The sequence below is a fragment of the Labrus mixtus genome, chromosome 21 (assembly GCF_963584025.1).
Source record: "Labrus mixtus chromosome 21, fLabMix1.1, whole genome shotgun sequence".
Classification (NCBI taxonomy): domain Eukaryota; kingdom Metazoa; phylum Chordata; class Actinopteri; order Labriformes; family Labridae; genus Labrus; species Labrus mixtus.
In genome coordinates, this window is record NC_083632.1 from 3497372 (window position 1) to 3518167 (window position 20796).

Below are 20796 nucleotides of genomic sequence, written 5' to 3' on the forward strand. Positions count from 1 at the left end.
AATTTGCCGTTTTGATTCTGCTTTTAAAAACTCATGAAAGGAGTGAGGTAGTTGTATTGGTAATGATGGTATGGACCAGCGCCCATAGTGTGGGTGCGGAAGAGTTTACTTAATGCGTCTGGTATTTTCCTGGTCTGTTGTTGTCCAAGATGAAAGCACTATAGACCCTCAAAATGCCCCGTAGAGTTTTCCTATTAGGAAAAAAAAGACATGTATACATTCAGAGCTCATTTGTTGTGTGTCCTTGAGAACGGAGAAAAACATGTTTTACATTTTCCTCCTCGGAAAACACTCATGATGCCAACTCTCTTTTTTTTGGGTGGGGGGGGCATGTTGTTCACATAAAGGTTTTCTGATAATATAAACAGTAATAGTATTTTTCTTTCCTGCCTTTGCTGGTGTATTGCTTCAATTCGCGACACACCCAACTGTCAATCAGGTGAACGTTTTGACGTGTATGAGGCATGTGTATCACGTCATTCAATTCCTTATAACAGCACCCCCTTTGTAAAAACATATTTTTCCACAGAGCTCGTTTGGGTCAAAGACTCCCTGGGACTTGTTTAACCTTTTCAGATATGTACTGATTGTGTAGTCCTGCGGGTCAGGCGCTGTTGCACCGAGAGAACTGACTCCGACTTATGTATGTAAATGTCAAGATCGTGTTCAGGCGTCGTCTTAACCATAAGCAGACGTGAAGAGCACTGCCCCAGACATTGTTCCTATCAAGCCTAATAAACATGCATATGGTGTCTTACTTCAGAAGAGTCAGATATTATGTGTTATGTGGAAGGCTCTCCTTGGCAAAGATAGTAAATACAATCAGTGAGGACATCTGAAGAAGACCAGAGGGTGTTCTGATTTATCCGTTTGGAAGCTTACAGTATTAGAGTGTTTGATGGTTACCCATCGTAACATCTGGCACCGTGTGGGTGGCAGCTCCAACCCCCTTTTCTTAGTTTTTCCTTTATTTTTGGTTACTTTTTGCTTTTTATAGCTGATTCTGTTACTATTTTTTAAGCTGTGGTAACAACAAATACATTTCCACCAATGGGGGATCAATAAAAATGTATCTTATCGTATTTTTCTTGTAAAACTAAAAATGAGACTAAAAGACAGAAGTGACAGGCTTAAAAAAAAAAAATGTATAATCATCGTTCGGGCTGTAACAGAACTTTAAAAAAGGCTTAAAATGTTTCCCATTTATGAAGGATGTATGTTCTGTTTGTGTTCTGTGCATCTGTAGAAATACATCAGCTCTGTGCTGTGATCGATGACTGACTACGACAGTGAATTCCATTTGGTCTTTCTCTTTTATAAATATCTGAAGAGATTAAAAGGATTAACTATTTAAAATAAGTAATGTCTGTTTAAAAGCACTTTTGTTCTTTTGAGAAGGGCCCGACTGATATGGGATTTTTTCGGGCCGATGCCGATATTGGGGGGGGGGGAAATCTGATACCGATATATCGGCCGATATTTTTCTTAGATGTATGTTCTACCTGTAGATCTAGATATACACATTTATTGTGTTGATCCCTCTAATGCAGTTATCAAATACTTGTGGAAAAGATATTTAATGAAGACAAGATGGTCACTCAACTAGAAAATAACCGCACATGTACATGCATCACCGCTCGACACTCTGGAGCGCCCTCTGCTGGTGAAAGAGAACTGCTAGTATAATACAATGAAACTCAAATTAAATGCTATTTGACTGTTAAATAAATCTAGTAATATCGGCGTATATCAGTGATAAAGTAGCTGATACTGATGGTCACTGAATATGCTAATATCGGCCGTTATTATCGGCAGGCTGATTAATCGGTCGGGCTCTACTTTTGAGTGAACAAATATATATTTCTGGTGAGTCTAGTTGCAAGCATAAAGCTGCCCAGAACCAGCAGTACACTCTTTTTAACTAGTTTTAGTATGTTATTCAGATAATTATGGACTAGAAAGACTTTGAATAATGATTTGCTTTTTGTAATAAAATAGTAGTATCATGTGAAAAGTAAATAAGTATATAAAGTCTTAACTTCAGAAACTTTTTGAAGGGATAAAGCTTTAAACTGCTTTTTAAAATGTTTCCTCTGTTCAGCAGAAATGGTGCAGTCTCAGAGCGTGCTGCAGAGGTGATGAGAACAAATAATGTGTAGGGATGCAGGGAGAGTGGATCTGAGCGGTAATGTGACTCAAAGGAGAGGAGGACGCTCTAAAGCTTGTTTCTTTGTGAGAGTAATGGGATACCAGTGTTGGCCCCCCCGGACGCCTGTGTGAAACCAAAATCACATAATTCTGTCTAACCTTGTCTCTTATTTCTCCTCCTCTCTGCAGGGTACATCCCCAGCTACCTCGAAAAGGATGAGCCATGTGTGGTGTGTGGCGACAAGGCCACAGGTTACCACTACCGCTGCATTACCTGCGAGGGCTGCAAGGTACACACACACACACACACACACACACACACAGGCCCCATAACACACATAATATCTGTCAGGAAAAGCTGATGGGAGGCCTCTGAGATCAGCCGCTTCTGCACATACAGCTACATTTCTGACACACGTTCACACCCGCTGTGAAACAGACGCTTACTTCAAACACACACGATCACATACACACACACACACACACACACACACACACACACACACACACGGTGAACAGCCAGATAAAGATGGATGACATGTTTGTGTAAAAACCTGTCAGTCCAACACGTCAGCTCTCTTGTCTCATATCCATTATCCCCCTCGCTGTGAGACACTTTTATGATCGGTGAGCTTTTGTTTCTTCTGCTCGTGTTTGCTCATCAATAACGTGTGATATCTGAGGCACCAGTGACAGGACTGTCACACAGACTGGTTTACGTTGATGCATTTATTTTATGATTGATTGGCTCGAAAATGAAATACCTAAGTGTCATTCAAATAACACAATGTTTCCACAGAGCAGTGGCTAGAAATGCAGAAATATATTTACTCTAGGGCTGCAAGTAACAATAGAGCCCCGTGTCCACATAGCGTTTTTTTCTGAGCACCGGCGTCTTCTTTCAGAATCAGAATCAGATTTATTGGCCAGGTATGCTTACACAAACACAAGGATTTTAACTTTGGTGAACTGTGCTCTCTTATGTACAGGTACAACATGAAATATCAACAATAAACATAATAAGCAAAGACTAATATTACAAGACTAAATAAGAAACAGTGCAGTGGTGAATAGTGCAAAAGATGCTGAAGAAACATGATAATAAAAAAATAAAATAAAACAAATAAATACAGTTATGTGACAGATGGGGTCAAAGTTCAAGGAGTAGAGAGCGTTTGCAACAGAAAGCAGCCGTCTGGAGAAAAAAACACAGCACCCGGCTTGGTTTTTTAAAGCTCTCTGTTTTCTGTTTTTGTGCGGCCGCTCCAGATGCTCAAGTTGAAAAACGTTCAACTTTTCAGAAAGGCGCTGTTGACGTCACCGGCGCTCTTTTCAAATTGTATGATATTCCCCTTATTATAGCCTCCTACAGATTGTATCTTCTACCCACATCCTCTTTGCTCTGCTGAGGTTAAAAACAATCTCAAATATAAAACATTCAGTTAAATGTAACAGAGCAGTGTCGGTCATACAGCGGCCAATGTCAACAGACTGTTGTCATAGAGACAGGACGGACTTGCAGCGCTTTTCTTCTCAGAGCACAAACACTTCATGCAGACAGTCCTGAGCGCACAGCCAGCACTTTTCTGCCCGGAAAAAACCCTAGGTGGCCTGACTTTAATCATTCAAACATCTGAAAAATGATTATTATGATGTCCGAAAGCCCAAAGTGACTTCTTAAATATGCTTCTTTAATCAAACTGACTTAGACATTTCTCTAAAGGCAAGCGGCACATTCTCAAATTTAAGAAGCTGAAACCAGCAACTGTTTCATAACTGTGCTTGAACAATAAATAAAAACCTGTGTGCTGCTCAGAAACTCTAAGAGAAGATTTAAACAGAAGGAAAATCTGTTTGTTGTTTATTTTCACTCAGCTGATTTACTAGACTGTTCCACTTTGATAGCATATAAAGATTTTTTTTACTGTTTCCAGAGTCTCATAATACAGCTCTGAATTTTAAGGATTCATGTATGCATATAGATTCATATCCGGGGTTTGTTTTACTCACTCCTACACCGCTGCCTTCCAGCAATGACTTAAACAGGGGACGGGAATACAATTTAATAATTGTATTCCCGTCCCCAGTTTTCTGGAGCTGCTGTAATGCACAAATTTCCCCCACGGGGGATCAATAAAGTTTATCTTTATCTCTTTATCTTTATTACTTATTCCTTGGTGTTGATATTTACACAGACTGCCCCGGACTTGGTGAAATTAAAGAATAAAAAGTCAGGTACAGAGAAAAGTAGATCACATTTTAAATGAAGGATTTTATCTCTGCATTAGTTTCCTTCTAAAGAAGCAGCAGTGGTCGAAGATATGTCTCCTTGTAAGAAACGGCAAAAAGAACGAGTTAGCCTGAAGCTTATCTTCAGTCTGCTTTCACTTCATGTACTCATGAGTCTCTCTCCATCTTCTCCGTCTCATCTTTCTGCAGGGTTTCTTCCGTAGGACCATCCAAAAGAACCTCCACCCGGCCTACTCCTGTAAGTACGATGGCTGCTGCATCATCGACAAGATCACCCGCAACCAGTGTCAGCTCTGCCGCTTCAAGAAGTGCATCGCAGTGGGCATGGCCATGGACTGTGAGTGCTGCAGCCACACATTTACACACACAGGAAAAGAAGCCAACACAAACACAAAAGACAAATGACATCAATGCAGCTTATGACGTAGTGTGCTCTGGCTCATTATTCTCTTCGTCCTCCTCCTCCTCCTCCTCCTTCTCCTTCTCCCTCTCCTCTTTCTTCCTCCTCCTCTTCCTGCTCCTCCTTCTCATCTTCCTCCTTCTCCTCCTCTTCTTCTTCCTCCTCCTCCTCCTCCTCCCCCTTCTCCTCTCAGTGGTCCTGGACGACTCAAAGCGGGTTGCTAAACGGCGGCTCATTGAGGAGAACAGAGAGCGACGCAAGAAGGAGGAAATAGTGAAAACTCTCCAGAACCGTCCAGAGCCCACCACGTCGGAGTGGGAGGTGATCCGCCATGTGACAGAGGCCCACCGACACACTAACGCTCAGGGCTCCCAGTGGAAACAGAAACGCAAATTCCTGGTAAGAACACCCGGGGAAACCTTCTAGATCCTCAGAAGGATATAAGCGTTAACATTGTATGACTGTATACACTACAAACTATGTTTTTAGTAACAAAATGATGATGCCTGTTATACGTCTGACTTACCAGAGCAAAGCATGGAGCAAAGCTGTAGGACATGCCCACCCCGGTAACTCGCTCAAATTTACCTGCGACTGCAATCAGAGCTGGAGGAAAGTGGACATGTAGGAAGGGTGGGCCTTAAAGAGTCAGCAGCTGAAATGAACCGTTTCAGGCAGAGGATGAAATGAGGGATTTTACTAAAGCCAGTATGAGATAATTAAAGAGGTTTTTGAGCCGCTCATCTCGCAGCGCTACTCAATAGGTGTCCCAGACTGACATCAATAATGGTGAATGTGAGTTTCATAGATCTCCTTTAATAATCCTGGAGGAAATTCAAGTGGCAGATTGTTCCAAAATGACAGTTCACATTTGGTTTATATGTAAAGTTAATACTGAAAGGTCAAGTTAAAGGCTTTATATGTGATTTTCTTGATCCAGCAGATGTCGCCCTTGAGCACCAGCATGAAACCAAAACAACTCGCGCTGCATTGTTGTGTTAGCATGCTAATGCTAGCATTCTTTCTTATGCTCGTATCTTCACACTGCATGTAAATTTACCTGAAATGAGCGTGATCTAGAAACACAGTTAAGCTTTTATACGCGAAGGGATGAGCCGGCCGTCCTGACGATGTAAACAAAGTGAAGATAGGACTCTGAAAACTCTGAAAACATCACAGACAGTGGGACTCGGGTGTTACACCCATTGTAGACAGTCATGACTCACAGAGTTATTTTCAGAGGATATACTTGATTTCTATTACATTTAAGTGTGAAAAATCACATGAAGCCTTTAAAGAAGGTTAGATGCAGAAATCAGAGAGTAGACAGAGTGATAAATGTCATCATGTGATGTGGTGTTTGGCGGGTTTTGTCTGCCTTGATAACGTTTGTTTACCTTGGGTCTGATTTTTCACATCTCCCAAGTTTCCTCCTGTGTCTGAAGTGTTTCAGAGATAAGATCTCACTTATTACACGCTGAGAACAAAGTGATGATGTGTGACGGGAACATTGTCCAACAACATGAAAATAAGAAGATCCTTTTTGGTTTTCTTTGACGTACAACAAAGAAGCGGTAAAACAACAAAAGAGAGATCAGAGGAGGACATAAATGCACAGAGCTTGAAGTGATCTATAATAAAGCAGCGAGGACGTCTTGACTTTGAGAACATCAGAGTATCATGAAGCCTTTTAAAGTCTTAAAAAAAACACTCCACAAACAAACAAACAGCCACGGGGGTAATTACTGTAGTGTTTGTGCTTCCATTTCCCTTCTTTTAACCCCGTCACAACCTCACAGCGGGACGTCTCGGATTATGTTCTCACACTGATATTCACACTGAAATGTCATAAATGATAGGGGTTCATTTTATCTGGTGGAGCTGAGGCTTTTTTCCTGTCAAAGACGCTCTGTATGACTTTATCGCTCCGCGCTCCCCCGCTGTCTGTTTCTGTTGCCGCGTCTCCCTCTTCCTGTGTCTTTATTCCTCAGTTCTCTTTAGCAGGGGGGGGGGGGTAATTCATCCTAATCCTTCTGGGCTCTTAACCAGACCTAATTCCCGTCGTAGTTTTCATTCACACCTCCTTTCTCTCTCTTTTCGCTTTAATCTCTTTCCTGTCTTCATTTCTCTGTTTCCTCTCTCACTGTCCCTCGTGCCTCCCTTTACTTTTCCTCTCTGCTCTCCCCTGTCTGTTTTCAGTGAGCCCCCACCCCCCCTCCCACCCCCCTTATCTCAGCCAGCGCAAATCCTCCGTCATGTGCACGCTCATCTGAAAGTTGGCAGGGAAGCTGGCACTCAGTTTGTCTCGCTCAAACTGTCTTCCTGCTGAGCTCGTTCTCAGATTCACCCTGGACGGGCCTGTCAGGGTGTCCCTGCCTGGTATCATCCTCTCTCTCACCCACACCCCCCATCCCCCCCCCCCCCCCCCCCCCCCCCCCCCCCCCCCCCCCGACAGACACACTGACCTCGTGCTCTGCCACAAGATTATGTACGATGCTCTCCAAGTTTTGAGCACTCGTTAACAGTTTTCCCTGCAACACACTGAACCAGAGCTAATGGCCAAAAGAAAAAAAAGGATGAATGCGGGGGATCTGCCAGGTTTAGGTGGGCGTTAGATGTGAGAAACACAGGGGGGTGGGGGGGGGGTTCATCTGGAAAGGGGCTTGAAAGCACTTGTGGTGTAGAGTGGCAAGTATTGTGGTGGCCAGTTGCCAGGCAACAGAAAGGATGTGGCCGGTTGTGATTGGAAGCAAGACATGTGAGGATGAGGTGCATGAGGAGGATGAGGAGGTGTGGAGCTTCAAAAAAGAGAAGAGGAAGTTTCAAAATGTCCTCTGTCAAAAAAAAAAATAACACACATGAGGCGCTCAATTTTTGTCATGTTCTTTAATGTGCAGGTAAATCAAGTCTTACATTTAGGAGGTCAGTTTAAGGAAAGAAATGGTAGAGAATTGTATTTTTAGTTACCTAAAGAAGTGTCTATAAAACCAGGATCCAGAGATCCATTAGCATAGTTACCGTGTTGCAGTGAAATAACAGCGTATCTCAGCCCTGAGCTGGCTTCATCTAAAAGGATAAACAGTTCTGTTTCACACAGGCTTCACCACACTAACGGGGCTCTGGAGGCTGAAGCTGCTGAACCCTGAATATCTAAATTTCCATGCTAAGCCGACCGGGATGAGCCCTTTCAGTCCTGTGGGGACGGCAGCGGTGACATGGCTCCTCACGCTGCCTCCCCCCCCCCCCGAGCTCACAAATGACTTCCCACTGGAGGGTGACTTTGTTGAATGATGCACTGATTACAGTAAGCTGTGGAAAGACTGGCACTCCTGTTTGGTTCGAGGCAGACGGCCCTGAATGTGTTCAATTCAATCTGTTGAGCAGCCAATGAGCAGCTGGCTTGAAAACATGGTAAAATAAAAACCAGAAGCAAACTGTGCATTGATGAGTGAAGGATTCTGGGACAGAAAACAAACTGTATCGTGTCATATTGTATCATCCACTTGGAAGAAATTCACAGCTGATATCGATTATTTACATTTTGAGTAGAAAGGAAATCGACGACGTCTTGAATTTCTTCATTTAAAAAATGACATAATGAATATGTTGACATCTACAATATTCTATTAATGCTCCTAATTCAATCAGATATCTGCTGTGATAACACCTGATACCCTCTGGAGGACTTGTTGAGATGTTGGCAGGACAGCCGAGTCAGGTCGCGGTCAAGTTCCTGGAAACTCTTTGGGGTTTATTTTTGGTGTTATGACTTGATACAGATTCAGTCAGTATCAGATTTAAGCTGCGAGCTGACCATGACCTAGTGCACCTAGAGGTTTATTTTCAGTTTCACAGCTTCTTGAACTGAACACAACACAACATTTGAACCTCACGTGTCCTGCCCAAATTATTACTTGGCTGAACGCGACTCGAGTCTCGAGATCTGCAGGCTCACACACGGGTCTGAGATACAGTTACACTCTCTCTCTCTCTCTCTCTCTCTCTCTCTCTCTGTCTCTCTTTGTCTCTTTCTCTCTTTCTCTCTCTCTCTCTCTCTCTCTCTGTCTCTTTCTCTCTCTCTGTCTCTCTCTGTCTCTTTCTCTCTCTCTCTCTCTCTGTCTCTTTCTATCTCTCTCTCTCTCTCCCTGTCTCCCTCTCTCTTTCTCTCTCTCTCTATCACTCTGTCTCTTTCTTTCTCTCTCTCTGTCTCTTTCTCTCTCTGTCTCTTTCTCTCTCTCTCTGTCTCTTTCTATCTCTCTCTCTCTCTCTCTCCCTGTCTCTCTCTTTCTCTCTCTTTCTGTCTCTCTCTATCACTCTCTCTCTCTCTCTCCTCTCTCTTTCTCTCTCTCTCTCTCTCTCTCTCTTTCTATCTCTGTCTCTCTCTCTCTCTCTCACTGTCTGTGGTCAGGCATCATCTTTTTGCTCAGCAGAAAAGCATTGTGGGTATCTAAAGTTGCTAAATCAGAGCAAATCTGACCGATTAAAATCTGAAATTTGAATCTTCTGCCTGAATCTTCTGTGTGAATATTCCTTTCTATAACTCTCATCAGTATGAGCCTCTTTCTGTCAGACGTAAAGTACAAAATGTGACGTTGTTAATTCTCTGATATGTAAAGGATGATATGTGAGTGTCCATTAGTTCTCACTATCCATCCGTCCTATAAAGGTCAGTCTACATTTTCCGCTGCGGGCCTTTTTATTTTGTCTCCAGGCCGAGTGAAGCACAAACCCCGCTGCCCGCCTTTCAGCTCACATCGCTCTACTCCTCTCAATAGGCTGTGAACTCATTCACTTTGTCTGCGACTCACTCGCTGTTAGTCTCAGACAAACATTTCTGCCGGCCGGCCTGAGCTGCTCTTCTCAGGTATTCAGATTCTAAACGTTGATGGATACAGTTTTACTGATAACAGAATCTCCCACAGTCCTTCGGTGCGGTTTGGGTTGCATGCAGACATTCAGAGTCAGAGACGTTGAAAAACATCTTTGAATTACAAACTCGTCGAGCCGCGGTCAAGAAGTGATCTTATCACCTTGTCATGAACTGTACTGTGAAATGTATTTAAGTATATCGTTACCAGATGATTCATATCAAAGCTTCAAAGAAAAACAACTGAGGATCAGATTTCTTTATTTCACCGGTAATGAAGTGTCCTGAATGTTTGCACTCAAGGAACGTTTTACATCCAGATATTTCAGCACCTTTGAGCTCTGAGTATGGATCAGCATCTCCTGATAAATCACTTTGCAGTCTGTACTGCTTTGTGTGAAGTCCTGCTCGCTGCAGGAGTTTTTAAAATCCTTCCTGATTCTGAATTCAGTTAGCATCACACACATCAGGAGAATCCTAACAGATATTCTCCTCCCATAAACATGCTCACACTACAAGATGTGAAAATCTTGGTACATCACAGACTACATGATTTCATTAAGATTATCATGCCGCACCACCTCGTGTGACCTCACTTAAACAACGGAGCTAGCAGCTAAATTTGTGCAGAGGGGAACAGTTTGGGGTTTTGGGTGGAGAAATGTCTGGGGAGACGTGAACAACAAGGGTTGTATATTCTTCATTGAGAGGTCAGATTGTCATTAATTACAGTTGTCCGGCGCACCTGTGCGGGTTGCATCCTGCCGCCAGTCGCCTCTACTGTCCACCTATTAGTCCTCCTAACTTCCTCCAGACCCTTTCATGACGTAATTGTCAAGATTTTAAATTCTAAATATCAAACACAGCAGAGGTTAAGATCGGGTCTTTGTACGACTCACACTACAAGATAATCTGGGCAGATAATCGGTCCGAGCAGCCTTGAGTCGGTTTGTCGGGAAGAAAGAATCGGACCTCAAATCGTCTCGATTATCCTGCAGTCTGAGCCAGGCTTTAGAGGACATCACTTCTTTATAAACTCACCCAGGAGCAAGAGGCAGTTTCATTATGACTGACAAAAAAAACCAACTAATAATACAATGAGTTTAATCTGTCTCTTAATCCAACAAAGCATGAACTAAGTGTAGAGTTCATAGCTCTTGACTGAAAGCATCCATTTGGGTCAGCAACTTTAGGACCTCATTTCTCTTTTCTCCCGCTCCACTGGAACAAACTTTCCAGCTCTAATCCATCTGATAAAAGGTCAAGAGTTGAAGCTCGCCACATAACTGATGGGACTGCGGTAGAAGAGACGTTTTTCTTCCTTTTTCTACTCCTTCAGACCGAGCTGGTGCCAAGTCCCAGAGTCTTTATGGCAAAGTCCAAATGTCTGCTGCTTCTTTTGGAACAGATCCTAACTTTCCTATTTTTGCTCCACAAGACAGAAAAGAGTGTTTTGGGCTTTACATACATCCCCCTGAATGTTTACGCCTCCTGACCGCCCAGCCTGTGCAGCAGCAGCAGCAGCAGAGCTATAACTCATCTGCAGCACTGCGGGTGCTCTGTAGCTAAGTGTTTTCCCTCGTATGCCACCCTCATGGCCATCTACTGTAGTTCATAAACAAACAGTAGCAATTACAGGGGAAATTACATGAGTCCATAACAAGCCCCAACACGCCCCAGAGAATGTTCAAAAACGCAAATATCAACTTGTGCTTAGCATAATGGTGCACATTAGTCAGTGTCGGACGAGGAGGAGGAGGAGCGTTCAGAGCTCCGGGAACACTTGACGTATTGAGATGAAAACTGCTTACATATAAGATGGAGGGGGGAGAACTCTTTTCATTAGAATAAGTACATTTAGGTGCAGCTGTAGCATAAAGATCAGCTTGCAACACTTTGAAGCATGTTGTGTTTTAACTTGAGGGTAAACATTTCATCGATTGTCTCTCTTAAAGTGGAGTACACACTTCAACTTAATCAAGCAGAGTTTGGGCAGAATTCAGCCCTTCTGACAAAAGTATACAAAGTCTTGGGGGCGCAGAAAATGTAATGGTTAGTGCACGCCCCATGTTCGGACGCTGGAGTCCTCCAAGTGGGCAGCCCGGGTTCGAAACCAAACTGTTGCTCCTTTCCCACATGTCATTCCCCCCTCTCTCTCTCTCCCTGATATCTGACTCTATCCACTGTCCTGTCGCTCTAATAAAGACATAAAAAGCCCAAAAATGTATTTTGATTAATCCTGATTTTCTGAACGATACATGTTATCCATAGTCAGGCGCATAGCTGACATGATTGACAGGTCAAACCCGCCTCAGCTCCAGCTCTCAGCCTGTCGTTAGGTTGACTGAAAGTTAGGCTGAGACAGGATTTCCAACATGGCGGCTGCTGCCGATGAGCCTCCAGAGCCCCCTGCAGGAACAGATGGCTGACATCACTCAGGCTCCGCCCATTAATATTTACAGTCTATGATTTGAACCTGGGCTGCCCGCTAAGAGGACTATAGCCTCCGTACATGGGTCACGTGCACTAACACACCAGCGCTTCCCCATTTAATTTGTCTTTCAAAAGCTTCATCATCTATTTTTTTCATCTGTCGTCAGTCTGGGTAAATCACAGACTTCACTGTGGAGTTTTTCTTCTAAAAGAAATAGTCCCTCCGAAAACATGAAGTGTATGCTCAACATGTTTTAGAGACACATCACCCTTTTTTTTTTAAACAACATTTATCACTTCTTTGAGCTCCTTTGTCACATTGGGGTCGGTGCAGAAATGTCAGATATTTAAAAACCTGGACGAATAAAAACCAAAGTTATCTTTCTGGCTCGATGCTTCTGGAGGTAGACGAGGCGTGAAAGTGTGTTTCTCTAAGCCGCGCTGTAGACAGAAATGGGTTAACGACTCGGTATCCATGGCTGTCTTCTGTGTCTCAGTTTGTGACTCCTGACCTGCAGCTGAACCCGAGGCGGCTTTAGTCTCGCGGTTTGATTCCACGCTCCTCCACTCGATACTGTGGCGTTCACTCAGCAGCTCTGAACCTCAGCTGCTCCCTCCGTCTCTCTCCGGAGAGCACTCTTAGAGAAACTCCAGCTTTGTTTTGGCTCTCGTAGTTGCAGTCCATCAAAGTTATTATTATGATCATTTTGAATTTTCCATAACTCCTCAGCAGCGTTGGCTAAGTTCACACTGATTTACGTAATTCCTCTCCCTCTTGGGTAATGATTGATTCTTCCTGGTGTGAGGTGATTATTCCTACATTTCTATCTCGTCCCATTTGTCGTCAAAGCGCAGACTGAATGAATAACTTTGGCCTTGACACTAGCTTTATTTATTTTCGTAGTTACATCCTCGACTCACACAAGCCACACATAAACACATGTATTCCTGCTCTCTGCAGTTCCTCACTGCAGTCCTCCTGGAAGTAAAGCTAATCTGTCTGCTGACACGTCCCATTCCTCTCACAGAGCACAGCCTGCCCTCCTTATCTGATTTATTGGTTTTTAATTTGTCTCCCAAGGAAAGAAAGCACTTTGTAGAAAACGAGCAAATAATGGTATAAAAGCGTTTTCTAGCCTGTGGTTTCCCCAGCTTTACTTTATTTGAAGCCCCCACGCCGCTTGTATTGATTCTTCTATTATCTTATTCTATTCATTTGTGCTGTTCAATTCAGAGAACACCCCCGAACTCTTCACTAGATCTCACTTCTTCTTCTTCTTCTTCTTCTTTGTTCTTTAATCTACCCGGCTCAAATACACTCTCCTACTCAATCATGGTACACCCACTTTCATGTTCCCTTCAAACTGTAAATCTGGCATAACTCTTTATGTACTTTAATATAAAAAGATCAACAGCCACATGATTTTTTTAATCTGATACTTTCTCACCCTGTTTGCAACATTACGCCTTAAATCAATAGTCTTTAAAGGCAGCTCTCACATATTGAGTTTTATTTTAAATTAAAGGTCAGATATTCTCCTCCTCTTCTTCAGTTTAAATAAGTCTCAGAGCTCCTCTTCAACATGTGTGTGAAGTTTCTTGTTCTAAATCCACTCTGATCCTGTTTTTGATCATGTCTATAAACCCCTCTATTTCAGCCCTGCTCAGAACAGGCTGTTTCTGTGTCTGTACCTTTAAATATGTAAATGAATGAAAGTGTATTTTCATGATATGTGACCTTTAAGTCTGATTAAACATCCAAATATCTGGGCATTGTAGTTTTTCACAAACAGGTAAAGCTAAATGTTGCACTTGTAGGGGACTATTTTCAGCTGCGGATGAATACACACTTGATTTTTTTTATGGCAGCAGGACACTGTGTATGTTGGACTGAGTTGAGATAAACATCTCTTTGTGTTCAAGTTAATGAAGAAAGATGGAGAGCAGCTTCACAGCGTGTTTCACTGATGTGTTTTTAATCGTTCCTGGACAACATTAGTTCTTATAACACAGATGAATAAGAGTTAAGACGCTCTCACCACAGATGATATTAATATCATCCTAGATTCCTAGATCAGTTGTTGTTGGTATTGGTCCATCTTTGGGTCATCTTTATCACTTAAGCTTTCCCTCTTTTATAACTTTTAACTGGTGTGATGTCAGTTCTGACCGGTTTCTAATCAGCCACATTCTTCTCTCTTCCCATGCAGCCAGACAAAATCGGCCAGTCCCCGGTTGAGCCCTCGTCAGACGGAGACAAGGTGGACCTAGAGGCCTTCAGCGAGTTCACCAAGATCATCACTCCTGCCATCACCCGCGTGGTTGACTTTGCCAAAAAACTGCCCATGTTCTCTGAGGTGAGCGGTGGTTAATGGTGCTGTGGATCAGAGGGCAAGTGTGGGAGTCTGACGCACACAAAGAAGTGTAACGCACACAGCCAGGCGTCTCGTGTGTGTGTGTGTGTGTGTGTGTGTGTGTGTGTGTGTGTGTGTGTGTGTGTGTGTGTGTGTGTGTGTGTGTGTGTGTGTGTGTGTGTGTGTGTGTGTGTCAGTTAAAGAAGTGAGTGATTTAAAGAGGTTGAATGTGTCCAGCTGAATTAGCATTTCCTCGATTGGAGGAGGACCAAAAGGACATGTGGTTTAAAAGTTACGAGTGATATTTAACAACTGAACGGTGCTCAGTGGAGGAAGATAAATCTATTGTGGAAAAAGTGTCAAAAAGATTTAAGACATGAAAGGTTCTTTAAATCTTTGCCGTTCATTAGGAAACAAGGTTTCCACTCAGAGCGTCGTCCTCCGCCAAGGTCAACTGTTGAGGTATATATACTTCCATAACTATAAAAATAGTGAGGATATGATTGTGGCTAGATAAGCGCCTCCCTCCTGTTCTATTTTTATTAACAGAACATATTCGACACACTCCTCATTCATTTAAAAAAAGAGAAAACACCTTTTCATCATGTCAATCCTGTAAATACTTTGACGGAAACAGCAGCTTGTTACCAAAGTCTACATATTCAGTTTGTCATAACATGGCTCAAGGGCCAGAACAGAAGTCTCCTAATCTTTTATTATGGCACTGATATTAACATTTCTATAAAATGATGAGGTTGTTTGAAGATTTCAATATCCTTGAGAATGGCAATATAATTTCTTGTTTCATAACAACACATTATATATCCTGTACATTAAAGCTCCTGTGAGGAACTTTATTTTTGTGGTGATTTTGGCGCCCCCTGTGGACAAAGCTGTACTTTTCATTTGGCTGATCTCGTCCTGCACATTTTTAAGTTGTGTTTTTTTAACAAACAACTTCTCAGCTTTAGGCAGCAGTTATTTGAAGTAACATCAGGTGTTTCCTTGGAAACGATAAACATGTCGTGTCTGTCTTGGACCGCCTCTGTCATGGCGGCCCAACAGCAGCCCCAGGTTTCACTTCTATCAATAACTATATGTCATCATCCCTCACGCCTCCCTCTGATTCCTGTTTTCGAATGTCTCCAGCACTTTCTCTATAATAATCTTGCTGACAATCAGAAAACACAACCTCCTTGTTGGAGGTAATAACAAAGGTCAGAGGTTAATGTGCCTCTGATCATTTACCATGTTGCTACAGCTCTCACTAAGTAGACGTCGCTGATATGGAAGCAGCTCCAGTCGCTGCTCACAATCAGAGGCGCACTCCTGTCTGCCCCGCCTTAATTAGCAACATGTAATCATGTTTCCTCCCCCTGCTGCTCGCAATGAGCCCGGGCGTGATTGGATAATTATCAGGGTAGCTGAGGTATTGTCAAGGGCGACAGCTGCAGAGTGTGTGCGTTGGTTTGTGTGTGTGTAGGAGAATGAAAACTGTGCGTCGGAGTGTGGGGTGTAAGGAGAGGAAAAAAGGGTATCTCTGTATTTGGAAACATAAATCAGAGAAACTTCTGAAAGTAGAGGTCATCACTTTTTTAATCAGCATATTTTAGTATAATTTGTTCTATTATGACGGATGCTACTATTCAAATGCATGTAAATGAGAAGCTCATTCTTCTGAGGGATAATCCATTAATGTTAAAGAAAGTAAAGAGAAGAAGATAAGGGCAGAGGCGTTTAGTATTCCACACACTGAAGCAGATAATCAACCTCGTGTAATATGTTATCTTTTTGATTCGCTTCATAATGGATAATACTCTGAAAGAAACCCTTTTGAATCTGATGGCACAGAACCTGTTTAGCCTTAAATGAGATCTGCTCATGCCAGCGCAGTGAATTCCTGATAAGAAAGCACGAGAAACAAAAAAGCAGTCACTAAAAGTTAAGCGAGCCCTCCGTGCAAGAATCTTAAAAGACAAATCAAGTCCGGGGGAACGCCAATTAATCGACTCAGCAGACGAGAGCGGTGAAACACGCTCACACAAAAGGTGAGATTGAATTCAGCGCAGCGGCATGTCTGTAGATTTAATCAAGCGGGCTTCAACCCCGGAGATTCTAATATGCATGTAAATCAGGGTGTGTTAGTCATAATCTGTTTGCATCTCTTGAAAAGAAGAAACGTCCGCCACTCTTCAACCTCATCCTTAAATAGATATATTTATACATCTCCCCCTCCTCGTCCTCCTCGTCCTCCTGTGGCCTCCTTCTCCACAACATCTGTGCCTCCCTGGCTCCTTATATCCTGCAGAACTTCTCATTTTACTGACCCCCTCCTCGAAGGAAAAAAAAAAACACGTTTGTTAAGTTAATTGTTGAGTAGAGCTGAGAGAATTATGTCGTCGTCCTGACTCGTGTGATGAGACGATACAATCCTCTGTGCCATATGTTGATATTTAATTTTAAAGTGAAGTGGCGCTCTGAGGAGATTTCCCTTAACTCCCTCAAATTGGGTTCATCGTGTCACCGCTTCATGACTCCTCATGGTGGTGCTTATGACCCCTAAGGAAGGGTTATTTGGAAAGACGTTCAATAGAAGAAGAAGACAGAAGGATAAGTGAAGAAGAAGAAGGGGCGCTGGTGGGGCATTGGTTAGTGCACTCGCTCCATGTGCTGAGGCTGTAGTCCTCCAAGATGGCGGCCGAGGTTCGATTCCGATTTATGGCTAACGTTCCGTCTCCGACTCTCTGAAACACACTATTAACCAAAAAGAAAGACCCAGACCATTAGAGAATCGTATCGTGATTCCCACTCCAGTTAAGATCTGAGAATAAGTCAAGTTGATTAAAACAGGAATCAATGAATCCAATTAACAGACGTAATAAAATAAAACTAATGTCTGAATTAACTTGAATGATCGCTTTCTGTAAGCTATTTGATAGGCTACAAATATATAAGGAGCAGGAACATTTTTCTTATTTCATGATCCGTCCCTGATAATTACGATCTGATGGGGAATTTTGGATCTGCTGCTCTCCCGTCTCGATCATGCTGAGCGTGCATCAACATGTGTTTTATGTTTTCAACATGGTGACCTGGGGCAGCCGCTTACTGCAGCGGATACGGGAAGGAAGAATATTTAAAGCATTTCCTGCAAACATACAGTTTTTACCCCAGTCGCATCATAATGATTCAGTATCAGCTTACTCAAGTCATCCATCTCAAGCACAGCCAAGCATATGGATGAAAGATCATCTGTGATGATATTAACTTCACTAATTGTTTCCCCTGCATTTCAACAGAGGAGAATGAACGTTTGTGTCTCTGGAGGAGTTATAAGAGTGCTGTTGTGGCCGAGGGCTTTATGTTTCTTGGTTGTTTGTCCATCTGTCTCTCCATCCATCCGTCCCATGTTTATGAACACAATAACTCATAAATACCCTTGAGGGAATGTCTTAAAATATGTCTCAAACTTCCTGTTGGACTCTAGTATGAGCTGAACTTCCGTGGTTAAGAGGTCAGAAGTAAAGATCCCCATGACCCCTCGTCCTTTCCATTCTCATCCACTGAATATCTCCATGACTAAAACTGGTCGTGATGCGTTCATGTCTTGTGTGAAGCACTTTAAATTTCCTTGTTGGAGAAATGTGTTGTCTAAATAAACGTGCCTAACACCTGGGCTCCATACGGGACCGTAAAGTACACAAGAAGATCCCCTCTCCTGGAAATAATGAGGCCTACTAATCCTGTTATTTAGTTTTTAGAGGGAGGCATTTTTTCAGTGATTTCTGTACACAAATAAATCTACAATCTGGCCGTACTCCTGTGCTAGTTCTGTTGGAAGCCGTGATGGATGTAGACTGCAGCTTGACTGTCCAACCTGTGGCTCCTTTCCCACATGTTATTCCCTACTCTCTTTCTCCCTGATTTCCGACTCTATCCACTGTCCTGTCTCTCCAATAATGACCCAAAAATGCCCCAAAATTTAAAAAAAAAGGGGCGCTGGTAGCCAAGTGGTTAGTGCACACGCTCCATGTACAGAGGCCATAGTCCTCAAAGCGGGCAGCCCGGGCTCGGCTTCAATACTTCAATAAAGGCTTTCTATGTGATTTTTCACACTTAAATATAATAGAAATCAAGAATATCCTCTGAAAATAACTCTGTGAGTCATGACTGTCTACAATGGGTGTAACACCCGAGTCCCACTGTCTGTGATGTTTTCAGAGTTTTCAGAGTCCTATCTTCAGTTTGTTTACATCGCCCGGACAGCCGGCTGACTCCTCCCCTCGTGTATAAAAGTTGTTTAATTGAGGGACTAGAGAAAAGAAGAATAACATACTGTACTCACTGCTTAACTGTGTTTCTAGATCATGCTCATTTCAGGTAAATTTACATGCAGTGTGAAGATACGAGCATAATAAAGATCGCTAGCATTAGCATGCTAACACAACAATGCAGCGCGAGTTGTTTTGGTTTCATGCTGGTGCTCAAGGGCGACATCTGCTGGATCAAAAAATCACATATAAAGCCTTTAATGCAATAACTGTCTCCAGTGTGCCTTTTGTTGTTGAGATAAGAAAAGCTTTCCATTAAACATTAAAACATTCAACATCCTTTTATTCCACCAGCTACCTTGTGAAGACCAGATCATCCTGCTGAAGGGCTGCTGCATGGAGATCATGTCGCTTCGAGCCGCCATCCGCTACGACCCCGAGAGCGAGACGCTGACGCTGAGCGGGGAGATGGCGGTGAAGCGGGAGCAGCTGAAGAACGGCGGGCTGGGCGTGGTGTCGGACGCAATCTTCGACCTCGGCAAGAGCTTGGCGCAGTTCAACCTGGACGACACGGAGGTGGCGCTGCTGCAGGCCGTGCTGCTCATGAGCTCAGGTTGTTGTCGACTTAAGAACTTATGACCTTAGCTTCCTATCTTAAAGTTAAAACTGCGTGAGAGTGTTTTATAACATCGGTAGGACGAGAGTTTGAGCTTAATGTAATGCAAATCTACATTTTCAGTCTTCTGTACCCTTGGAGACACAATTACATGACTGTCCATATTTCTAGTCATTACCTGCAGCTATACAGAGAATATACGGAGCCTAATGTGAATCCAAATGATTGTATTACCTGTAGAGAAGAGTCCAATAACTCAGTCAGTGTTTAAAGGAGGAAATCTGAAAACTCATCCCGAATGTGATTAAAAAGCTCCGACTCACAGAAACTCATATTCTGGTTCAGGACACGAGTCGTTTCTGCTCAGAGTTGGAAGTAATAGGATAAAAATAAAAAGAGAAGAGGGGTTGAGGAATCCTGGCCTGTTCGTAAAAATGAAAATGGTCATACCAAGGTTATCCAATGATATCCAGGTTATTAAAAGTGAGACAAAATCAAGGATCAAATTTGTGTTTGAAGTGTGAAGTAAAATTAAATAACCCAAATAAACATTCCTTTGTCCTCTTAAGCATTTAATACATTACAGTTGTTTTTTGTCTGCTCTTTGGGCCTGTTAACAACACTATTTAACAATTAAAATTACTGTGGGTGCTGGTAGCCTCGTAGCTTGGTGTTGCGGAGGCTGTCGTCCTCTAGCCTGGTGAACTGGCACACACAAGCTAGCACTGTTTATAGCTGATGACAAATCATCAAGAGAAACAAAAAAATGGAGGCAAACAGCTTGTTAGCTGTGTTGTGCCTTCATCTTTATGAACTGTGAAACTATGTTCCCCAACAAGCTAACTTAGCTCTCTGTGAGCGAGCTAACCGGCTTTTCTAGCTCTTAGTTAGCTAGCTAACGACAGTCGTTTGCTAACTTTAACTTTCTCCCCTTTAGTAAAACTGTAAAAATGAAAATAACTGAATGCCAGAGGAAGTAAAAAGAAGTATTCTGACAACTTAAAAAGAAGACTGCTGCGCTTTTAAGCAACTAGAGTGATGCTTTCTGATGTCACACACCTCTTTTACTCTTCAGATCTCAGCTTCAAGTTTTCTGAGTTAGCATGTCATATTTTTTCACCCGAAAACATAAATAATAAAACAGTGTTTCTGCCCGACATGAAACAGTTCTTAGATATCTCTTCATCTCCAGTTTTTTTTATCTCCATGTTGAATTATTCGTAGCAGAAGTTACAGCTGATAATTAGAAACGATGAAAGCTAAATCGTTTCTTATCAGAGATTGAAAAGATACAGGCTTGATAAGTTAATTTGATACTCTGTTTGGTATTTTAAAAATGCTGCTCGGCCCTAACCCAGTCTTGACAGAACACAGAGTATTCCCCAGTGCTGTAAATTAAACATAATATCACATGAAGGCGCTCACTGAGCTGATTTTTTCCCTGTTCAAAATGTTGA

At 42.6% G+C, this 20796-nt stretch overlaps 1 protein-coding gene and 1 long non-coding RNA gene across 3 annotated transcripts in view; one reads left to right on the plus strand and one right to left on the minus strand.

Moving 5' to 3' along the window:
• Positions 1-20796, minus strand: part of LOC132955552 (uncharacterized) — a 735720-nt gene that overhangs the window by 548680 nt on the left and 166244 nt on the right. The gene's annotated exons all lie outside the window — the stretch shown is intronic.
• Positions 1-20796, plus strand: part of thrab (thyroid hormone receptor alpha b) — a 167625-nt gene that overhangs the window by 138677 nt on the left and 8152 nt on the right. For both annotated transcript variants that reach the window (XM_061028425.1, XM_061028426.1), the window contains 5 exons: positions 2338-2438; positions 4588-4735; positions 4992-5197; positions 14309-14455; positions 19078-19336. In XM_061028425.1, the coding sequence (XP_060884408.1) occupies positions 2338-2438; positions 4588-4735; positions 4992-5197; positions 14309-14455; positions 19078-19336 (861 nt within the window). The remainder of the gene's footprint in view (positions 1-2337; positions 2439-4587; positions 4736-4991; positions 5198-14308; positions 14456-19077; positions 19337-20796) is intronic.